Source organism: Aulonocara stuartgranti, assembly GCF_965226115.1.
Source record: "Aulonocara stuartgranti genome assembly, chromosome: 10".
Classification (NCBI taxonomy): domain Eukaryota; kingdom Metazoa; phylum Chordata; class Actinopteri; order Cichliformes; family Cichlidae; genus Aulonocara; species Aulonocara stuartgranti.
In genome coordinates this window covers 10704965-10728297 of record NC_138946.1, presented here as the reverse complement: position 1 = coordinate 10728297, position 23333 = coordinate 10704965, and the positions used below count along the sequence as shown (strand labels likewise).

The 23333-nt window shown below is 41.0% G+C and overlaps 1 protein-coding gene across 2 annotated transcripts in view; it reads left to right on the top strand.

Annotated features, from left to right (window-relative positions):
• Positions 1 to 23333, top strand: part of jade2 (jade family PHD finger 2) — a 233344-nt gene that overhangs the window by 54329 nt on the left and 155682 nt on the right. For both annotated transcript variants that reach the window (XM_082548884.1, XM_082548883.1), the window contains exon 4: positions 19143 to 19300. In XM_082548884.1, the coding sequence (XP_082405010.1) occupies positions 19143 to 19300 (158 nt within the window). The remainder of the gene's footprint in view (positions 1 to 19142; positions 19301 to 23333) is intronic.

Sequence of the window (23333 nt, the reverse complement as noted above, 5' to 3'; positions counted from 1 at the left end):
ATATATATATATATATATATATATATATATTAGGGGTGCAACGATACACAAAATTCACGGTTCGGTTCGGTTCGATAGTTTGGTGTCACGGTTCGATATTTTTTCGATACAAAAAAAATGTTCATGCCTTTTTAATTTGTCATTTATTAAAATTATAAATATATATTTTAACTCAAAAGTACAGTTTTTAAATTTAACCCTAACCCTTGTGCGCGTTTTTTATTTTGACAGCGAATGCGCACCTGCGGACCACTTATGTGCAGCCCTGGTTATTTAGCTCGTCATATTGCAGCCACAGAAATTCTTTTGTCCATGAAACCATAAAGCTGCACTTTCTTTTTGCCTTATAGTCTGATTTGTCATAACTTCTCCGTTTTGTGGTAAGCTTTTCTTTGGCTGTCACTTCTTCACCCTGACCTGTCTTATTTGGCTCAGCAGAACTGAAATATATATCTGTCTGTGAAGGTTCTCAGTCATCCAGGTCATCGTAGTCAAATATATATCCTGCTGCTTTTACACACGCACTCACATAATCTCAGCGATTCTCTGCGCGATCAACCTCTCACATGTTTAAGCTGCGGGAGATTTCACTTGTCATGTTTGCATAGTAAGCTAACAATTAATAAGACGATGTCAGAGGAATTGGTGCACAAATTATCATCACTCACAGATCAGTGCTGTCGCTCTCTATACACAGTTCACGCGATTGCAAAGTGAAAGCAAAAAAACAAGCGCAAATTCAAACGCGATTTCAATATGTCACATATTGACAGTGGCTCACCGATGCCAATGACATAATAACCCAGCTACATTTCTGAAAGAATGCAAAAGCATTGACATATATTTTTCCTTCCTACAATAGCCCGACGGGCAGGGCAGAGATAGATTTTGGTAGCCTGACTGAAAAAAATCGCTAGCCCCGGGACGTCGGGCTAGTGATATTGCGAGCCCTGTATCTGATTGAGGAATCACTCATCTTTGGAAAAGAGAGTTTAGTACAGAGAAATGTCTCTTTCCAAAATAAAAGCTATACTATCCGCTTCTTCTGGGCTATATTCTCAGCAGCATATTAAACAGCTGTCTAAATGACTCGGCTAAAGTTAGTAGCATGTTTGCTTGTTTTTTTTCTGCTTCCACTTGTCTTTGCACTAGGATGATGTCGGCGTAAATGTGCAGTCATATTCGTTGTGTTCCCACTAGTGCTTTCAGGTTAATCTCGTTGAAATGACCTTAACGCCACAACACGGCAAATCTCCGTTAACGAGCTACCGCCGATCGCCCCGTGCATGGGGCTAGACGGCCAACACGTTAACGAGCTAACTGCGCTAACACACTAGCTCCCACCCATGTAATTGAGCATTGCGTGGCACATCCAACATACTGTTTTACTTTAGTCCATGACTCGCTTACCTTCAGGGTCATACGTCACATGAAAACCAAAATAATTCCAACGCCAGATCTGAATGAGAGTGGGGGAGGTCCATGTTGTAAGGAGACCTTAACTTCTGTCTCGCTAGCTTGCCCTGCGCTCTTCCTTCTGACGATGCTGTCTGTGTTGAGCGCTCAGTGAATCTGCGTTCGGACTACTCCGCCTAGGCTGCACTGTCGACCCTAGGCAGAGTAGTCGAACGCAGATTCACTGAGCGCTCAACACAGACAGCATCGTCAGAAGGAAAGTTGATCAAATAAATTACAAATTTTGTATTGTTCGATACATATGCGTACCGAACCGAAAGCACTGTATTGAACGGTTCAATATCGATACGAATATCGTTGCACCCCTAATATATATATATATATATATATATATATATATATATATACCCAACTGACCGAGTGCTCAGTGAATACCTCAGGCAGCAGAAACCCAAGAAAGAGGAGGGAGACGAGGAACCATCATGGAAGGACAGGCCCCTGCACGGTATGTACCACCGGCAGATAGAGGAGGTGGCTGATATCCAGAAATCCTACCAGTGGCTGGACAAAGCTGGACTGAAAGACAGCACAGAGGCACTAATCATGGCAGCACAAGAACAAGCTCTGAGTACAAGATCCATAGAGGCTGGGGTCTATCACACCAGGCAAGACCCCAGGTGCAGGCTGTGTAAAGATGCCCCAGAGACAATCCAGCACATAACAGCAGGGTGCAAGATGCTAGCAGGCAAGGCATACATGGAACGCCATAACCAAGTGGCCGGCATAGTGTACAGGAACATCTGTGCCGAGTATAACCTGGAAGTCCCGAGGTCAAAATGGGAGATGCCCCCAAGGGTGGTGGAGAATGACCGAGCTAAGATCCTGTGGGACTTCCAGATACAGATGGACAAAATGGTGGTGGCTAACCAACCGGACATAGTGGTGGTAGACAAACAGAAGAAGACGGCCGTAGTGATCGATGTAGCGGTTCCGAATGACAGCAATATCAGGAAGAAGGAACACGAGAAGCTGGAGAAATACCAAGGGCTCAGAGAAGAGCTCGAGAGGATGTGGAGGGTGAAGGTAACGGTGGTCCCCGTGGTAATCGGAGCACTAGGTGCGGTGACTCCCAAGCTAGGCGAGCGGCTCCAGCAGATCCCAGGAACAACATTGGAGATCTCTGTCCAGAAGAGCGCAGTCCTGGGAACAGCTAAGATACTGCGCAGGACCCTCAAGCTCCCAGGCCTCTGGTAGAGGACCCGAGCTTGAAGGATAAACCGCCCGCAGGGGCGTGCTGGGTGTTTTTTATATATATATATATGTATATATATATATATCCATTTGTGACTTGAAAAGGTGCTGTAGATATATTTTTCATGTAGCCTCTGCATACTCTTTATTTTTGACGTAACACTTCTTGTTTTATATTCTGATCACTTAAGCAACGTGATGCACACAATAACATTATAAAATTGTAGAGATTAAACATTCACCTGCTGCCTGAAATACTAACTGTACTGAAAAATGTTTAGATTAATCAATAATAGATATTATGAGCAACAAATATAGATGCTTAAAAGTCTAAAGTAGTCTTCTAATCCAGCCATGATGATACTTCTGTGTAGTTTATTGGCTGATTTGGGATTGTTTTTCACTCCATATCGCCTGCTTGATAGCCTGTCTCACTACTTAATCTCTTTAATTGTTGATTTGTTTTTCCTCCAACCTTTTTGTCCACTGTTAGTTTGCTTCTTGTTGCACGTGGAAAACCAGAAAACCTAAAATTGAAAAATCGAAGATGCAAAGTGAAAGCCTATTTGAAGAGGAACATCACGAAAAGATGCACTTTGGTTCTTTTCTTTTGTTTGTCCCCTGGTTCTTTCACTTTTATTCTCTGGCTGTCCTGTAGAGGTGTCAGGTGTAGAGGTGTAATGTAGCACAACGTGGATGTGAAAGCAGAGTTAGGTTCACATCAAGTGTAGTAACAAAATACCAGTCAATACCTGCAAATCTGTGGTTTCTGCAGCCCTTTGAATATGCTCCATATTAACGTAAGACAAAGAGCAAAGAAATGTGTTTGGTCAGTTGTTTCTTTGTTGCAACAATCCTTCTTGCCAATAAATCTTACACTGTTGGAAAGCATGTTTACTTCCCGTTAAATAGTGCCACATTTGTAAGGAAAAGGCATTTGTGGGTTGAGTAGCAGAGATGAGTTGGGTTGCATCCATGAAAAACTTGCTAAATCATCTCTGACATCCCCCATTTGGTGCTTTATTGTTTGTTTTGTAGCCTGTTGGTTGGTCTTCGTGCTCACTGTCCCTTGTATGTGTTTGCTTTAAGGCAAGCTTTTGTTCTTTTTTGTGTTATTTTTCATGTTTCACATGCACCCTAATAATATTTGGTGGATGGTAAAAATCTTACCTCCTCCCAAATCCCCTAATACTTCGAAAATATTCAAAAGTAGAATGGGAGGCAGAGTCTTCAGCTTTCAGGCCCCTCTTCTCTGGAACCAGCTTCCAGTTTGAATCCGGGAGAGTATCTCTACTTTTAAGACTACGCTTCAAACTTTCCTTTTTGATAAAGCATATAATTAAGGTTGGATCAGGTGAATCCTCCCTTAGAAACGCTGCAATAGGTCAAGGCCTCTGGGGGATTCCCATGATGCATTGAGTCCTTCTTCACTCACTATGTGTTTATACAGCTCTCTTCATTTAATTATTAGTTCTTATTATCTCTGGCTGTCTTCCACAGCGTATCTTTGTCCTGTTTCCCTCCCCACATCCCAACCAGTCGTGGCAGACGGCTGCCGCTCCCTGAGCCTGTTTCTGCTGGAGGTTTCTTCCTGGTGAAAGGAAGTTTTTCCTTCTCACCGTCGCCAAAGTGACTGCTCATATGTGGTCATATGATTTTTGGGGGTTTTCTCTGTTTTCTTTGTATTATTATTATAGGGTCTTTACCTTATAATATAAAAACACAGTATGGCAACTGTTGTTGTGATTTGGCACTGCATAAATAAACTTGAATATCTCTGATTTCTGGAATTTCACTGGTTGGCTGATGACATTAGCATCTGAATCTAAGCATCTTAACTTCTCATAGTAGGGAAACTACACGTGTGTTTAATTATAACTCTGTTCCACTAGGAGAAGTCCTGTTTTCTGCGCTCTGGTTTACTGTCATGGATTACTGGGAGTCTTAATGGAACACAGTTGTAAATTATTGCCACCTGTTCTCTCCCTGCTGTTGAAGTTCAAATTTATTCCATCCATCCATTTCTTCAGCTTCTTATCCAACAACTACCCGACAACCCCAGAATTGGGGTACATGTACTTCACAGTGATGTGCGGTATTCTTTGGCAAGAGTTTGAGCCTTCTTTCAGTGCACGGGATACAGATTCTGCAACAAGGTGATCTCTTATAAACGGCCTGGCTTTTCCCTGGGGTCTTCTCCTGGTTTGACATGCAAGTTATCAAGTAAATATCTTCAGAGGTGGGACCAAGTCATTGTTTTGCAAGTCTCAAGTAAGTCTCAAGTCTTTATCCTCAAGTCAAGTCTCAAGTAATGTCAGGCAAGTCAGAGTCGAGTCTCAAGTCACTGGTGTAAAAGTCCGAGTCAAGTCACAAGTCTGAAACTTTGAATTTCAAGTCCTTTCGAGTCTTTAAAAAAAAAGAAAAAAAAGAAAAAAGAATGTTGCAGTTATGCTAAATGTAAATATTAGACCATGTAATTTTAAAATCTGTGTTTTTCTCAACACATGACAAAATAGTGAACTTAGAAAATATACACAAATTGTGAAATTGCACCTCTTTAAAATGCAGCTCAATTAAACCTAGCTCCAAGAATAATTTTCACCGACAGTTCTGAGATAAGCTGCATGTTATTCTTGGATGCGGTTGTAGGACCGGCTTTAAAATCGCATGACAAAAATATCATACACATTAAAAAAAAACTGTATCACCAACGTAGCCTGGACAACATTTGCTAGTTAGATGAAGTCAGCTATCTCATCTTAGCATATTTATATGCATATTTATAATTATACGGTTCTTGGAGTGAGTGCATACACTCATGAAGTTTAGTAACTTCAGGTCACTGCAACAAGCCCAGGTACAGTTTACCGACGGATGGGTACAGGACCTTGAAATGCACCGTGTAGAACGAAAGACCATCGTACGTATCATAAATTTACCAGTCTCACAAATTGTCGTCATAAATACAGATTCGTTAACAGTTTATTAATAGGACCTTTGAGCTCAACGGTAATTAATTAGTAGTGGAAATAATTTCTGGTACCCATCACAGAAATGTAGCAGTGACAATAATACTGTATGCTGTAATCGCACTGGGCAATTAGTGATACAAAAAACCTGTTTTATCCTGTGAATAAAAGTATATGTTTTTGTCAATGTACCATAATAACAGAAGCGAAACGCAATATTGTGTCAGGACAATTCACTATTTATGCACAATAAACAAAGGAGCATAGCGCGACAATTTCTGTTCAGCGCCAGACTTGCTTGTAACCTATATCACTAATTATGTCATGAAAATGACGTATTAACTACTAAAAAACACTGACCTTCGTGTAAATGCTTGGAGCAGACTAACCTGTGAGCTGGAGTGTTCTGGGACGTTATATTTGGTCTTTGAATGGCTGCAATCCAGGCCATCCGTCGCGTCTTTGTTACTTCGGAAACATGGCTCGAACAATTTCTCTTCAACGACTAATCCAATAACAACCGATCTCTTTACCCGTCGGCTTCCCGTGGCTGTCATGCGTCATTGCAGTTAATAATACAACAGCTTCTTGACATTTTTGTGTTTCTTTTTATCGCTGTATAACTGATTTTAATTGAAAGCCTGCGTGCGCTAGTACCACTTGCCACGAGTTCCCAGAATCCTTTGCGGTTCTACCCGTGAATGACGTCACATTTTCAATCTCTATATAATATGCATGTTAAATTTTATATTTGGGGTAAAATATCAAGTCTTTTCAAGTAAACCGGTTCAAGTCCAATTCAAGTCCCAAGTCATTGGTGTAAAAGTCCAAGTCAAGTCACAAGTCTTAGAACATTTTTTCAAGTCAAGTCTAAAGTCATAAAATTAATGACTCGAGTCTGACTCGAGTCCAAGTCATGTGACTCGAGTCCACACCTCTGAATATCTCTGTGTCTTTGTTACAAGTACTAGTACTGGTTCTGTTATGGGGCCTCTACTTGGTTTAACGTGCCTCATTCAGGAGGCATCTATAACCCATCTGCAACCCAACTCCAACCCACTCGTCTTCTTTTGGTTTGGACGAGCAGCAGCTCTACTTTGAGCTGCTTCCAAATAACTGAGCTCCAGTGGAGCCCAGACACTCCACTTCCTGTCGCTCGTGGCCACAGGTGAGGGCAAGGACATAGATTGGCCAGAAAATCGACCACTTTGCCTGTGGGATTAGTGCTCTCTTTACCACTGCAGACCAGTACATCGTTCCTCATCATTGCAGACCCCCAATGTGTGCTTCTCCACTTGAGGATGCAATTCATCCCCAACACAGAGCAGGAAATACAAACTTTTCTAGCTGAGAACTGACTGAGAGCCCAGAGTTGGAGGTGTTAAATGTCATCCCTGCCACTTCACACTCTAGCCGCCCCGTTGCAAGCTGGAGGTCACATCGTCTTAAAGATATAGGCTCTAATTTGCTGAATTCAATACACATTGCTGGCACTGAGATGCAGTCGTATCTTGATGCATCCTAGAGACTGTGTTTGAGTGTGTGGATCAGCCTGAAATCACTGAGTCACTCCACTAATGCACTGATCTCTTTCTCTGTCACACACACACACACACACACACACACACACACACACACACATGCACACGTTCTCTCCTCTCCTTCGTTCTGCTACTCTCTCATCAACCCCTTTCTCTCCTTCTCTGTCGTTTTCTCACTCTTAATCACCCACTCAGCACACACACGCATGCACACACTTCTTGAGTCCTGTGGACCTTCCAGGCAGCCAATCATTAGAGCCCTCGCTGTGATGTGGCTGCTAAAATTATCCTTCTCTCTCTGTTAGTCGACATCTGCTGTGACGCACTGTGGAGAACCAGGTAGCCATGATGCCCAGAGGAGAAAAACAACTTTTTTTCCCTTTTCTTTATTTGAAAAGAAACTCTTATTTTATTCTCTTGTCTTCAGTTCTATGTAGATGTGCACCTTCTCACTCCAGAGAGTGACATGGCACAAATTTGAGCTGTACGGTCTGATAAAGTCAAGACTTTCACGGTTATCATTTTTTTAGTGTTGCACTTTAAAGATGGTCTTTGCACACTCGTGTTACAACCAGCCGCACATAGAGACCATCATGGCGGAGGACGGAGAGCAAGTTGTTTTGGTGAAAACGATCTTATAGTTGCCTGACTGCCTTAATATTTTATATTTAAATGAGGTGTTATTGGTCTTCTAATAACAGGTTTTGATTCCAGGAGTTCAAATAACCTCAAAAATGAAACAGTATTGCTTCTTTACTAAACCAAAAAACCCCCAAACTCCTTTTCAGAGTTTCTCGTGTGCAAATTTGCAAATTCTTTCTTCTAAATTTCCCACTGTTTTCACATAAAGCTCAAATCTTTCTTAGATTTGCCACCTTTTTTCATACATTTGCATTTTTTCTCATATCTGTTCAGTTTTTTTCTTATAAATTTATGACTTCAAAGTTTTGCAGATTTTTGTCTCCTAATTTTGAAAGTTTTTCACATAAATCAATTTTCCCCCAATAAATTTGCATTTTTCTTCTCAATTTGCCATTTTTCCTCATAAATTTATTAATTTAATCCGAAAAGTTGCATTTTTTGTACTTCTCTCCACTCTCATCCCCCTATTATCATCATTATTATTATATTTTTCTTTTATTAAGTCATAATTTAGTGATTTATTATTTAATTCAGTGGCTTTATCACACAGTCACACATTTGATTGACTTGTTCTCAAGGAGAAAAGATAAGAATGGATGAGTGCAAACTTGGTGAGTGCTTTAAGTCTCTTGGCTTCAACAGTGAGCGTACTTCAACAACACGTGGCCAAGGTTTACTTTTGACCCAGCAATGCTCTTTTTAAAATTCTAGATTCAGTTTGGAATCACTTTGGAGACATTAAATGATATTGTTGCTGTTGTTGTAGCAGCTGCTTCAGAGAGTCTAATCAGGTATCGATAAAAACACCAGTTTCTTCCTGTTAAAAGGGCGTTTTTCCTTCCCAGTGTCACCAAGAGCTTCCTCAAAGCAGTTGATTGCTGGGATTGTTTCTGTATTACATTTACCTTACAATCTAGATCACTTTAATCTTCACTGTCTTTGTAACAAGCGCATACTCGCACAGGGAAAGAGTGATCCATCGCCTCCTCTGTACTCTGTGCTGTTATCATCAGGCAGATAGGTTCACCAATGAAAATCCAATCATTTTAGGAACTTTTTTGTACCTATTTCAGCCAGAATTTTTAAACTGTGGCCTAAAATGAGCAGAGCTAGCAGGTGCTGTGCTGCACAATCGCAGACTGGCTCGTCTATTAAGACAAAAACATACTTTGTTGTTAATGCCTGCTTGCATTGTGTTTTTATTGAAGGGTCTAGCATTGGAGAATTCTCACTTTGGTGTGTGCGTCATCCAAAGCGTCATCTGAGCCTGTGATAATACACAAATACTTAGTTTAAATGCCCTTTCTTAGAATAAACAGTCTCATCCGTATTCACAGGCTTATCACTATTAGATAAATCCATCTGTATTTTCACTGTAAGAAGGCCATGCCAGACTTGAGCAGTCTAATAATAACATGAGGGATGAAGGGCATACCATCCTCTTTCTCTATCTGTCAGTGCTCTCATCCCTTTCAAAGTCACACATGAACAAGGATGATTGTTTTTCAAGATAACCAGCGAGTCAAATGATGCTGTGTTATGTCAGCTGGCCTTTAACAGCACTTAAAGCACTTTGTCGCTGTGCTTCAAGGAAACTGGCTCCGCAGAAACATAATAACGAGGTGTACTGTGTGTGTGTGTGTGTCACTGCAGTGCCTAAATGCATTTTTCTATGACCCATATGCTCGCCTGTGTTTACGCCTGGGTTTCCTCATCTGCGAGGGGGTGTGTTCAGCTATGTTCGGCTGCTGCGAATTGGTGTGTGTTGGTCCTTTATTTACAGGAGTTTTGGTGTTAACCAGAAAATTTTTTGTGTGTATCCCTATCTGCCTCTCCGAGCGCACGTTTCCTGGAGTGAAATGTCCGCTTTCAACGGCCACACTATGTGGTTTCTGTTCTGTTGCGCTCAGAAGGAAGCAGGCAGCGTTAATCTATCACTTCTCCGCAGATGGTCAGAGATTTAAGCCCGGCCGCGAAATGAGACTGACAGGTAGACTTACGACACATAGACGAGCTGAATCAGAGCTGCCTTAAGCTCATAGTTGACACTGTTCCTGAAAAACACATTTCTTTTTAAAAAATTAGTATTATCCCCAGTTTCATTATCAAATAATTTGGTTAACGATTTCTCTCAATCTTTCTCAACTCAAGAAAATCTCATCAAATAGCCAAACACTGGAAAAAAGAAGTTGTAAATTCTCATCGAAGCGTAAAGTAAGGTTTGGATTACTTTCTTTTTTAGCTTAAAACCTGACTTAATCATTTGATTATTGATTCGGTAGTTGTTACCGCTCGAGGTAGTGGTGGCTCACATAAGTTTGGTTCTATTCGCAGCAGCTGAAGCAACAAGTGTAGTAGCAGCGCTCACGGTGATCGTCATATTTTGGACTGGAGAGTAGAATTAGACGCATCAACCGTAATAGTCTTGGCTAAAGTGGAACGAGGTAATGGTGATAATAGCTGTAAACGCAGCATCATAGTGTTAGCAGCAGCTGTCATAAACCTTTTCTGTTCTGAACATGAGTGTAATACACTATTACAGCTTCAGGTGACTAAAGTGGCACGGTCACTTGTATGTTAAAACATGCCCGTGACAGTGATTGAGAAAGGCACATTTTTTTTCTGTACTGCACAAGGCTTGTTGTAATTGTTGTAGTAACAGGCAGTGGCAGCTTTGCCTTGTGAAGGATAGTCCGACTTTAGGACATTTAGCTCTTTCCAAACTTATTACTAAAAGCACGATCTCGCTCTTTGGGTGCTGCAGAGAGAGAGCAAGACCTCTCTTATGATTCACGACAAGCAAAAGTGCTTTATAGGCTAATAATGTTAGAAAAGGTGAGCTACCAATGTTGCTGTTTACATGTCACTGTTGCTAAGGGTGCTTCGTAAACAGTCGCTTCACAAAAGCCTGTAAAATAATGTATGCATAATGTGACGCGATGCAAATGAAAAATGTTAAATGTCAGTATGGTTTAGTCTCTATTAATATAGCAGTTACAGTGTTGGTAGCGGTGTGGCTCGATAAACAGGAATTCTTTAATAGGGAAAAAATTCTGAGGCTGTCAGACTTTTTACCGTCGTGTACACACACACACACACACACACACACACACACACACACACACACACACACACACACTTCACATCCCCTGGTAATGTCATCAGTTCAGACCTAGATTGGACTTAATGAGACCCCTGCATGCTAACAGCCCATAACTCATCACAGCACACTGACCTACTGACTGATTGGACAGAGGAATGTGTGTGAGTGTGTGTGTGTGTGTTACTACTCACCTCACAGTAATGCTGAACTTGAGGTTTTGTGGAGCCTTAACCGAGCAGCTGAATCTAATCAGTTTTATGGAGAGACCATCGATCATGCCGCACTGTCTGATTAGATTGTGATGCAAACTTAACCGATAATAGAAGAGTATAAATCAACAGTTTTGCTTTAAATTATCGTTATTGTGCAAACAGTATTAGCGCAATGCAATGGCTTTTATTGTTTTAAATTTAAAAGTTTAAATGTTCTGCCTTTTAACATGTGCAGAATATGGGAGTAAATGAAGGCTGATCGTGTAAACAAAAAGAAAGAGGCTTTAAAAACAGACAGTGGTGCAAAGGGGTAACTGTGGAAACCTTGCAGAAGAGAAATCTTGTTATTCAAGATGGAGACAGCGTGTGTTGTAACAGATTGGTGGTATTACCTTCAACCAGTCACGGCACATGGCTGCTCCTCCCTGAGCCTGGTTCTGTTGGAGGTTTCTTCCTGTTAAAAGAGCGTTTTTCCTTCCCACTGTCACCAAGTGCATCCTGAAAGCTGTTTGTTTCTGTATTACCTTTACCTTACAATATAAAACCCCTCGATGCAACTTGTCATTGTCGTGATAGCACTAAATAAATTCAATTCAATTGAAAAAATTCAATTGCTGAAACAATTTTTCGCAACGTTTTCTTCTTTTTGCTTGACGTCTGTTTGCTGAAGCCAAAAATGTTCAAATAACGGATACGGCATTTCTATTTGGCACAAGCTGCTCAACTTACGAAGTTTGAGTTTTCCTCCGTGACGTTGCCATGTTGCAGATTCACAAGTCTACACACATTTTGTGTGTTTTCAAAGACACAGTTCATACCAGGGGAGTATTACTGGAACATGAAAACAAAACAAAAAAAAGGAGATAAATGACATGGGCAATTAGAGGTTTTGAATGTCAGTTTTGTTTTTGATTAACTGCCCAGTCCTAATGTGATTACACTTAAGTCTGGCAACAAAAAGGAATCAAATAAAATGTAAAGGTAGGAGTATCCTACAATACTCTGAACACACTTCTAAACTCCTTCCCTGATGTCTTCTTCAATCATTATGTTTCACTGTAGCCATTACTATTTGGTATTTTGGCAGACTTTGCCGAACTCCGGTGTGGTCTTTGCAACATGACCGCCTTTTACATTTGGGGAAAATCTAGAGAAAAGGACACTACAGACAGAAATAATATAACCGGATGGTTTAAATGAATGACATAACTTTTCAGATGCACTGCAGCTGTACAAAAATGAGTGTTGCGTATAGAAAAGTGTAAAAAGGCTGAATTAAGCTCATACTTTGTTGCAGCAGAAACATCGAGGAAAATGTCAACAAATTTGATGAGCAACTGACTGAAATGACCACTAACAGCGGGATTACTATGAAGACGTATATTAATTACCTTCTAAAGGGGATTTTCTTCCTATTGGAAATCTACTTTAGCATTCCTCCTTTTGTAGAAGTTGGGCTTGCACTCAGTATTTTCATTTGCGAATTGTGATTTATCAAATTTGGAAAGCTGAGTGGAAATGGCAAAATTCAATCACATGCTCTCCTCAGAACAAAGTTATTATGGTTGATGGATGTGGAAAATCTCTCCAGCAATAAATAAATCATGTGATAAATGGAAAAAGAAATGCACTTTTTGAGTAATTACTGACAGAGTTTCCATTGCTGCTTCAGGCTCATTGCACAACAGGCTCTCTCTTCCAAAAGCAGCCAGAGATTTGACATTGGTACTGTCACTCCTGTACATAACTCTTCATTAGTTGCTCAGTTACAATGCAGCCAAATGGATTTCTTTGTTTTGGTCTTTGCATGAAATACAGCCGGCACTAACTGACTCTGTAAAGGATAAACTAGTTACTCAAATCTAATCAGTGCTCGAAGGTCTCTGTTTTTCCATTTTTCTGCTGGATTTGTTTTGTTGCTCTGTGAAAGCTAAAGGGAGGAGAACACCCCCCCCCCCCCCCCACCCCCAACTCATATGTTATATTTTGTGTAAAAAAATAAAAAAAAATTGGCAGACAGTTTGGAAGCAGGGACTGCTTTCCTGCCCCTCTACCTGCTTGACTTTTACAGCCCGTCTCCTGGGACCTCTCATCTTCTTATCGCTCTCCTCTTCCATCTATCTGACTGTCATCCGTCACTGAGTACGGGCGACTCCCAACTGTCTGTCAGAGAAAGCGTAAAAAGATGAAGAGGGTGGGCAGTGGAATAGAGGAAGAGCAGGATGGTGTTGAGCTGGAGAGGCAGAGAGAGAGAGAGAGACGCGAGGTAGAACATAAAACTGCGGGAGCTTGTAATAGTGTTTCCTAGACATTAATTAGCCGAAGTCATTCCTGTACAAACACACAGTAATAAAACTGATCCTCTCCTCTCCTCTTTTCCCCTCCTGTCTCCTCTCCTTACCTCTGGCTTCTTCTCTTTTCATCCCTAACTTTCCCCTCTTTTCTTGGTTATCCTCTCTTCCCTTTGTATCTCAGTCCTTTTATTTGGCTCTCTATTATTTCCCCCTTTTTTTCCCCAACCATGCATTTTTATTACCCCCCCAACCCCCCGCTCTTTTTTCATCTATTTGTCATCCTCTTTCTTTTCCACTACCATGTTTTTCGGCTGATGAGGAGCATGAAAACAGAGCAAAAGAAATGATGGAAGAAGTAAAAAGAGAAAGATTAAGGAGGAGTGGATTGCCCTTAGTCTCCATCTTTCCTCCTCTGGTATTGCTGAAGGGGAAGACAAGATTCATGATGGCCTTGACTCACTGTCAACACACACTTACCCACACACAGACGAACACACAGTTACAGTACAGTTTGAACTTGCACACACACACGCGCACAGGCGCAAACATCCTTGCTCCATTGCATTATTTATTTGTGCTGGCTGGCAGACGGCAGAAGCAGCCAAGCAGTAGAAGCAAGGATGCTGCTTTTTACATATGGCCTTTTAATATACTGCACTTTCTCTCTCTCTCTCTCTCTCTCTCTCTCACACACTCACACACACGCACGCACGCACGCACGCACGCACACACACACACACACACACACACAGACCTCATCCCCGTCCGGCCTTGTCTTTCGTCTCTCTTTCCACTGACTGAAATTAATTTCACTTCCTTTTCTCTGTTTCTCTCCCTCTCACTGCTTGGCCCTGTCCTCTCTTCACATAACATAATTTTTGCTCTTCCTCTTCTCCCTCTGTCCTCTTCCTACACGCTGTCCTCTATTACTGATATATGTCACAAAATGTTGTGGAGAAAGTCAGGATTTGGTGATGCTAAACCCTAATAGCGTGATCCCTGACAAACTCCAGAAATTGCTAGCTTGTGAGTGAAAATACCTCGACGACTATGGATGTGTGTGCATTGAAATGAAAATAAACAAATTTGCGCTCTCCTAGGGATGAATTTGAGTAATCTTGCATTTTCCATCATTAAGTGAAAACTGAAATTCATAATAACTCTGGAAATTGACCGAATTGCTGAAGAACTAATGGGAATCCAGTCACCCTTAGCTGCACTTCATTTAGTGAACTGTAGTTACTGCTACTTAACAAATGTTAGCACTCTGAGATGAAAACCTAAGGTGGTAAACATGTCACAGTGATCACTCACTTAGCTCCAAGCACTACCGTGCCTGAGTACAGCCTCAAAGTAGATCTGTAGTCTTCTTATTTACTTATCCTTTGATCGGATTTTGATAAGATAACTCCTGATTAAATTGGGAGACTCTGGCGGGTTTAGATTGTTTTATTGTTTTTTTTCAGGGATTTTGATGTGTTGCACCTCAGAGATAGTAAAGAGAGGCTTCCCCACACAGTTATACTGCCAGTCCAGGGACAGAGTGAGCTACTTTAAGGTTACAGTTTTTATTGCTGTTCACTGAAACTGAGCCTTGATAATAATGCTGCACACTGAACAGCTGGCACAAGTGTTTTTAATATCAGTGTACGGGTTATGACTGGCTGTTAATACAGCCATGCCTCATACAGGCAGCACCGGCATTAATGTAGGTGTTAAAAAAGCTTGTGTGTCTGTGCACACTGGTGGATGTGTGTCGTCAGATTATGTGTCTCTTTGTTCCGTCCCACATGTGCTGGGCCAGAGAGGAAGAGGATGCCTGGGGAGTTTTGACTTTGTCTTGTGATGCTTAAGCTAATTGAATGTATGAAAGTATGATCATAGGGAATAATGGTGGTAGGTTAATAAGGAAGATCATTAGTTGGCATGCAAGCTGTCTTTTCTGTGTACAGGATAACTAGAATCAAACCATTACAGTGATCACGTTTGAATGGATGAACAGAAATGAAATGTTCATCTACCTGTCGCACCAGATGGTGACCACTCCACAAAGAGTCCCTTTGACTGTTTGAGTCATCTGAAATCCTGGATGGCAAAAAAAAAGTGCTTTCACTGAACGACCCTTTCAAGCTCTACAAACATTCTCACCGAGGCATCGATATTGGTCTTTTATCCAGCCGCGTCCAATTTACTGTTAAAAATCTTGGTGTTTTTTATGGGTAGCTCCTTGACTTTTAACAATCAAACCAGGAATGTTGTGAAGGTCAGCTTTTATCAGCGGAGAATCATCACTAAGTCAAAGCCAGTGATGTAGAAACAGTTATCGACGACTTGGCACCTCTTGGCTTGACTGCTGCAGCTCCCTGTGTGTAGGATTGACAGTTTCCACCTTGATTGGAGATGGTTCAAACTGCAGCTGCTCAACGCTTAACCGGTGCAAAGAAAAGAGAGCACATCACTCCTGTTTTCACACAGCTGTACTGGCTACCAGTGAAGTTTAGAATAGACTTTAAAGTTGTATTTTTTTTTTTTATAGAGTCCTCCATGGATTATCTCCACAGTGCATTGCAGATCTTAAACTCAGTATTTTGCCTCCAGGTCAATGAGTCCATCATCCCAACAACTTCTCTCAGTGCCCTCCTCTCGCCCAGGCAGCTGGGCCTTTGCTGTTATTGGCCCCAGGCTCTGGAAAACTTTTCCTTCCGACAAAAGAACCTGCTCAACAATTGAGAATTTTAAATAAACTCTAAAGAGCTACCAGTTTTTGCTTTTTAAATTTTCTTTCGACATCTGTTGTTTCAAAATGCGCTATATAAAAAAAAACAACATTTTATATTAAGTGTCCATATTGTTAACCATGTGCTATGGGAAGCTATGCTGTGCCTCGGTGGTTTGTTACCAGACTTTTTGGATGTTGCTAGAGGAGGTTATTGTAGATCAGATCCAAGCTAAAAAAGCCTTGAAGTCCAGTTTAGCTGTCCCTTTTCAGGTCCAGGTCCAAAGAAGAGTGGCTTCTATTGTTATCTTTGTCAGCAGAGTCAGCACTTTGCGCTGCCGTTGTTGCTTTTGTAAAGTAAACTGCTGGTCAGTAGTGGTTATGGCAAACCGGCAATCTTCTGCAGGCTCTTGCATGGCTGCAGTTGGAAGGTTGCTGAGCGTGGCCGCTTGCAGAGCACGCAGAGGAGATCTTGGGCAGGTGAAGTCGTAGTGGGCCTCACTGTCCTCAAAACAGAGCAGTGGATGAGCAGAAGTGGGCACCCTTGGTTTTGTTAGACTGGCATTTAGAGGATGGTCAACATTGGATAGCCACATTGCAGATGCAGGAGGTGACTGCTACGTCTTAAAGTAAAAATTCCATTCACATTGTACAAGCGAATGAATTCATCTGCGGGCTTTCTCGTGGTCCACTGGGAGACTTAAACTCCATCTCCATCCGTCGCTTTCTTGCTCATTTTTATCTCCACCCAGTTTTGCTTCTGTTATCTCTCTTTTAACTCCATTTTTCGTCTTACAAGTCTGTTTTTCTTCATCGTGTCTCTTAGGTCAAAATAGAGAAGATAAAAACACACATTGGGGATGGAGAGATGGAGAGGAAGGAGGGATGAAGGGAGGGGAGGGAGATGGGGAGGTTAATAGAGAGACAGATGGAGAAGAGGAGCTAATATAGCAGGGATAAGGAGGCTTAGAAAGTAATGATAAAATGCAGAGTGAAGTCATACGGTTGATTTGGCACCACTGCGAGGGAGTGTTGCTTGTTTTTTGTTTTTTTTTATGTGTGTGTGTGGCTTGGTGTGTTTATGCCTGTGTGTTCTTGACTGATGTCCTTGACTATATGACTGATAATATCGCTGCTTCAGGTCCCTGGTAAAGCAGACGGAGAATTTATGTGTGTGCGTTCGCATTATGTGCAAGAACGATCGTGTCTGCTTGAATGCATCCACTCCCTCGTGTCCTCAAATGCCGCATCACACTCAGGCACACCTAGTTTGTTTTTGTAAAATCCTCCCAAGAATTGTACTTTTAATGATTTCATATTGGTTAATATCAATAATTTACCACCACTTGAGTTTATCAGTGTTCCACTTGCTTCTTCCTCCTTACCTTTTACTTCTTCTTTCATCTGTCCGTGTGTTTCAAAATGTTTTATTCCCCTTGCTTGCAACCATTCCTTACATCTCAGTCTGTCCCATTCAAGATGTGAGAAAGAGGCTGAATGAAAAGATGAGAGAAACCAGGAGACGCTTAAAATACACGAAACCCGCTGAGTGAGAGATGCTAGGATGCACGGTTGTAGTGAAATGACACGTCCCTTCCCTCTCTGTGTCATCTGAAGTAACATCAGTTGATGGTGTCACATATGGTTCACCTTCAAGTTTGTATTTGCACTAAAACGTAATGCACTGCAATTATTTTTAATTGCAGAGGGAAGAAGCACCGACTGTGTGGTGCGCTGCTGGAATACTGGAGCAGCAAATCCCGTCCCTGTCATCCAGTAAAACTTTAAAAGGACTCCAGAGTCTATGACCGAGTACCCAAGAGAGCCAAAGACATTAAGTGCAACAAAATCTGGGATTTATACTTTACTAGACAAATGCATCTCAGTGCCGTTGCACATCTGTTCTCAGTGTTGTGTTGCCTGATCAAATGTTACACCAGTGTTTAGTGTCAGGCAGCCGTCAGCAAAAGAAATGCAAAAGATGCATAATTTTGAGGCCGCAAGAGATTTATGGTAAATCTGAGCTGGGAAGTCAAACACAAGCCTGACATTTTGTTGTTGTAAGTAACGGCTTTATCATGAGCAGTCTGAGCCTACAGGCTGTGAGGATCATTGAGGATCACTTAGGCCCTGAGACGGGGCTTGACTGACTGGAGGCTACTGAGGGAAAATAGATTGCATAACATGGCATCAGTCATTGTGAAAACGGTCTGCCTTTGGAACCGCACCAGGCTTCCATGTTTTTGGGGGTTTTTTTGTGTCACAGGTTATCTCTGGCCACGAGCATTGTTTTCCTGTGCATTAGTTGCAGTTTTGGAGTTACATGCTGGCTTTCTGTTTAAGTAAAACCCAAGAGCTGTTGAAGATATTATTCGTAGGACCAGCTTTCAGATGAACTGGGTAGTTTAAAAATGTGTTGTTATTGTGGGGTTTTCTGTGGGCCTAATGGTTGCACATGCTGTGACCAAACTGGTCTACAGTTTCATTCCCAGCTGGGGCTTTTGCTCTGTGTTCTAACCTTTTTTCTACCCTGACTTTGTCTCTCTCAACACTGTGCTAAAAATGATATATTCAAGAATTGTGCAAGAGAGTCAATAGTAAGTGTTAAATACAGTCTACTTTGAGGTGCTGTATAATATTTAGATTTGTAAACTCATATCAATATAAAGATTTATAAGATTTGTTTTTGCTGAAAGACACAGGCAGAAATTAGAAGATTGAAGAAAATAACAAAGCAGGGCGAGACTGTGTTAAAATCACAAACCATGCATAATATGGGTCACTGGTTCAGAAAGATATCTGACTCTGGATGCTTCCCAGTTTTTCTTATTGATGTTCTGTTGTGTACATGTAAACATGTGCCATTTTGCAGTAACTCACAATATTAAAGAATGATTCTGGATCCAAAAATCCCTTTTCAATTGGGCCAAGTCCCACCTTGGTAAAACCTAGCCAATCACACGACCTTCTTGCATTTTTTTTCTCTTCTTCTGTAAAGGTATTTCGTACTGACTTCATCACTGCCATGAAGCTGCCGGACTCAGCCCAGCTCGGCCCAGACGACTTCTACGTGCTTTCAGACCCTTGGAGACAAGAGTGGGAGAAGGGAGTGCAGGTCCCAGCCAACCTAGAGGCCATACCGGAGCCTGTGGTCAGGTAGGAAATACACAGAGAACACACCGATAAACACCCAAACCCATGCAGTAGTTTGGTATTTAGTACCAAAGGTATTTTTTCTTTTGTTCTCCATTTCATTAAAGCCTGAAAGGCAGATTTAATCTGCATTGCTCTTGTAAGCACTAACAGCTGCCAATGGGGACATGAAGTTGCTGCCTTTAAAGAGATCTTGGAAAAGTTTTGCATTTGAACTTTTGTTTGGCATGACTAATTGTTTTTCTTTTTTCTTTTTGGAATATTGTTAGATTGTAGATTTTGTTGCAAAGTTCATACAACTGTGAAAATTAAATTTGCTAAGGTAATTTTGATAAGCTCTTGTAAATGTGGCTAAACGAGCAGACGAGATGCCTGAAGTTCCAAAGAGCTTTTGCTGGAATGATTAAAAATAACAAACAAAGGGCAATTTTTTTATTTTTTTTTTGGGGGGGGGGGGCAATTAAAGTGTAATAACAGGTGTGGGAAGCCTTTACATAATTACATTTCCTGCAATTACACTAATTAGCAATACATTTGAAATGGAAAATATGCACACTCACTCCTGCACACGGAAATCTACAAAGGTATAAAGTGAGACGCTTTAGCTTTCTGTGCTTCAGTTCATTCATCCGTAAACACACACACACACACACACACACACACACACACACACACACAACATCAAGCTGGTAGGCAGATGTGTACAGGCATGCACTTTGACCCACTTACATTCACTCCCATACTGTAAATTAGTCGCCTTTTTCTCTTTCTCCCTCTGTGTGTCTCTCTTATGGCGGTAGTCTCTCCAACTCTCTAGTACTACTGCAGCTGCTTCACGTGCCCGTGTGGTTTGTTTGGTGTTCTAGGAACTAATAAAAATGCTCAGACTGCCTGGTAATGCCTGTTGCACAGACATGCCATACTGTGAGGCCACACACGCACTGGCAAGCACACACAAGTGTTCAGTCTTTTTGAGAGACGGAGAAATAAACGAGTTAACCTTCTGCATCCATGAATGCTTCCCCCCCAATTTACATGGCTCAAGAACCCCAGTCGCAGAAAATTATTAAACAAAAATATAGAGGCAGTGGGGTTTTTTTTGTTTTTGTTTTTTTACAGGAACATGGAGTAGGTGAAGAGGTGACACACATGTTGGTTAGAGGAAAGCAAAAAATTCCCACCATGGTAGATGTTTCTCATCTTTTTTGGTTTTTTTCCACTCTTGACTCAAGTTAAAAATATTTGTCCACTATTTAAAGCTGTTGGAGGCATTTTGTTTGTTCTAAATTGTTTTTAATTATTCAAGGGCTAAACTGGAAGAAAAATCACCATCTTGCCCCAAGTTTATCAGCGAGAGGTCCTAGGTCTGAATCACGGACAAGCCCCCAATTAATGAAATGGAATATCTATGGGGGACTAATGCAGTACATGAAAAACTCCTGTCTACTTTAAATCCCAAGTAGCCACAAGAAAAACTTGAGTAAATCAACAGGTGTTGTATTTATTAAGTAATAGTTTCAGAGGAATGGTTTAGGTTGAGCCTTTTGGAGACCAAAGATAGAGAGGCAAGGCTGAGATAATTTAGACATAGTGAAAATATTGGCCAAAGGATGTTGAAAATGGAGCTGCTAAGCAGAACGAAAAGAGGAGGATGTCAGAGAAGATTCATGAATGAATGTAGTGAAGAGGGACATGCCGAGGGTTGGTGTGACAGAACAGGATGCTGGGATGGGGTGAGATGGAAGCGTATGATCTGCTATTACGACCCATAAAGGGACCAGCCAAAAGACGAAGACATAGTAGTTTCACAAATTCAGGAGTACAAATCAATGTCAGAATGAGCCAAGGCCAAAATAACAAACAAGAAAAACTGTCTACACTCCAAACTGAGATAACTTACTCATAAGAAACAAACCAGAAAGCAACAGCAGTGGCTCACTACCTATCATAAACAAGAGAAAACTATTCAAAAACGTGGCAGCTCAGCCTTATCCACTCCTTTAAATGCAAATCTTAAAATAGAAGTTGGAAATAGACCCAAGTGTTTCTGGGGGGAAGTTGGAAAAGTGAATAATCCTCTACCCAGATGCCATCTTGGCTCCTTATGTGTATGATAATCATGTTGGTGCCAGTCGCCTTTGAGCTGTACATGGGCCATACCATATCGAGGTACCTACACATTCAAATTAGCTTATTCTTTTTCACACTATTGAGATGTTCTCCCATGTACTTTAAATGGATTACTTGTAAGTCTATGAAGGTGCATCAGCATGTTAGAGGACTTATTTGCACACTAATCATTATGTTATGAGTAAATTGATTTATTTTAAATTAAATAACCTCAATAATTACTTGCTGTACCGATTGTTTAGCTATTTGAGGCAATAACCTTTTTCCCTAGCTGTTTAAGGACTAGACTGGAAAGAAATCACTGCGATGCTCGAAGTTCAGAAGTGGCTGCAGGTCAGGAGGCAGCAGGGATGTTCACAAGGCTGGGGGTTGATTACAAGCTCAATCTCTTACCTGTATCACAGTGTTGTTTGGCAACACTCTGAACACCCATTATATTATTTTGCACATTCTTGGTCGCCATGAATAGAATTGAAGTAATTATTTTTCATTAACCATTCAGCCACTCCCTTATAAATAAAACAGAAATTTTTAGGATCATGACAGCAGAAAAGGGAGTTGGAATGGTCTAATGCCATGTCTAATAGCGATATCTCTCAGTACACAGTTTTGATAACAAACAGTTTGTCTTTCAGTTTTACTTTCTTTTCAATTTGAAATCAGACAAAAGAATGAATGAGTCTGACTGCAGGCAGAAGACAAATGTTATAAATAATAGAACAGGAAACGGGAAAAAATCTGGTCATCTATGAGGTTTGACAGGATTGCTGTGCCACCCTTACTGTTTGCATTGCTTACCAGGTTAATATCATTTGTGACATATACACACACGCTCATGCTTATAAGCAATATGGCGCTAACAGATTGAACAGGGCCTGGAGGCAGAGAGATAGATGAGCATATTGGGAGAGAAAGAGAAACGCATAAAAGAGATAGTTGAGGATAGATGGATGCATGCGGGCATATCTATTATCTTGTATGTGATAGGACGAAGAAGGGATTTACTGTGACGCTGAAATGGAGTGATGATGGATGAATGGTGGGATAGTGTTAAAGAAGAGTAAGTGTGAGTGAGCTGATGGTCTCTGTCAGAGCCCCCGACGTTCATCCTTTTTTTTCCCCTCTCGTGTGTCACTTTGACGCCCCTCGTTTTTTCCTCTTCCTCTTTCCTATCCTTTCCTCTCCACACTTCGTTCTGCGATATGCTTGGTCTGAAACTGATCCCTGTGATTTCCTAGGTTTTACCCATATACGAGCCCCTGGGGTCAGGCAGAATCGGTGGTAGGAGAGCTTATTTTCACAGAGTAAGTGATGATGATGCTGAGACATTTTTTAGGTAAAAGGTCACAAGTAAATGCAATTACCAGACTGTAAGGATACCTCTTTAAGCTGTCAGTTTATGCAGCTTATCAACATAAATCACTGCTATTAGAACATTTTTAGTTAGAAATGACTTGTAAGATTGTGGGAAAATAGTTGTTTTTTTTTGTCTGCTATTTGCTTTAGTGCTTTTATGGGCAGCTGTTGCTTTGTTCGTTGTCGCTTGAAAGGTCACCAGTAAACAATGAGCTTCTTCTGTCTTTTAAATTCATTACAAACAAGTTAATAGCAGAGGTTGTCGCCCACGTAGAACAAGACATATGGCCAATAAGGCTGTTATGGCTTGTCAGCTGAAGAAAGATTAAACATAAATTCCATAGTAGGTTTTTTTTTTCATTCTCATTTGATAAATTTGATAACAAGTATACATTGTATAGCACACAAATATTTTTAAGGAACTCATTCATCAAAAAAAGTACTTACAGCAATAACTACTGCAGGGTTACCATTAAAAATTAAGAGTGATGCTTGGGTGTTTCTATGTCAAATTGTAAACAACACAAATTCAGTTAGAGGAGCACTCTTA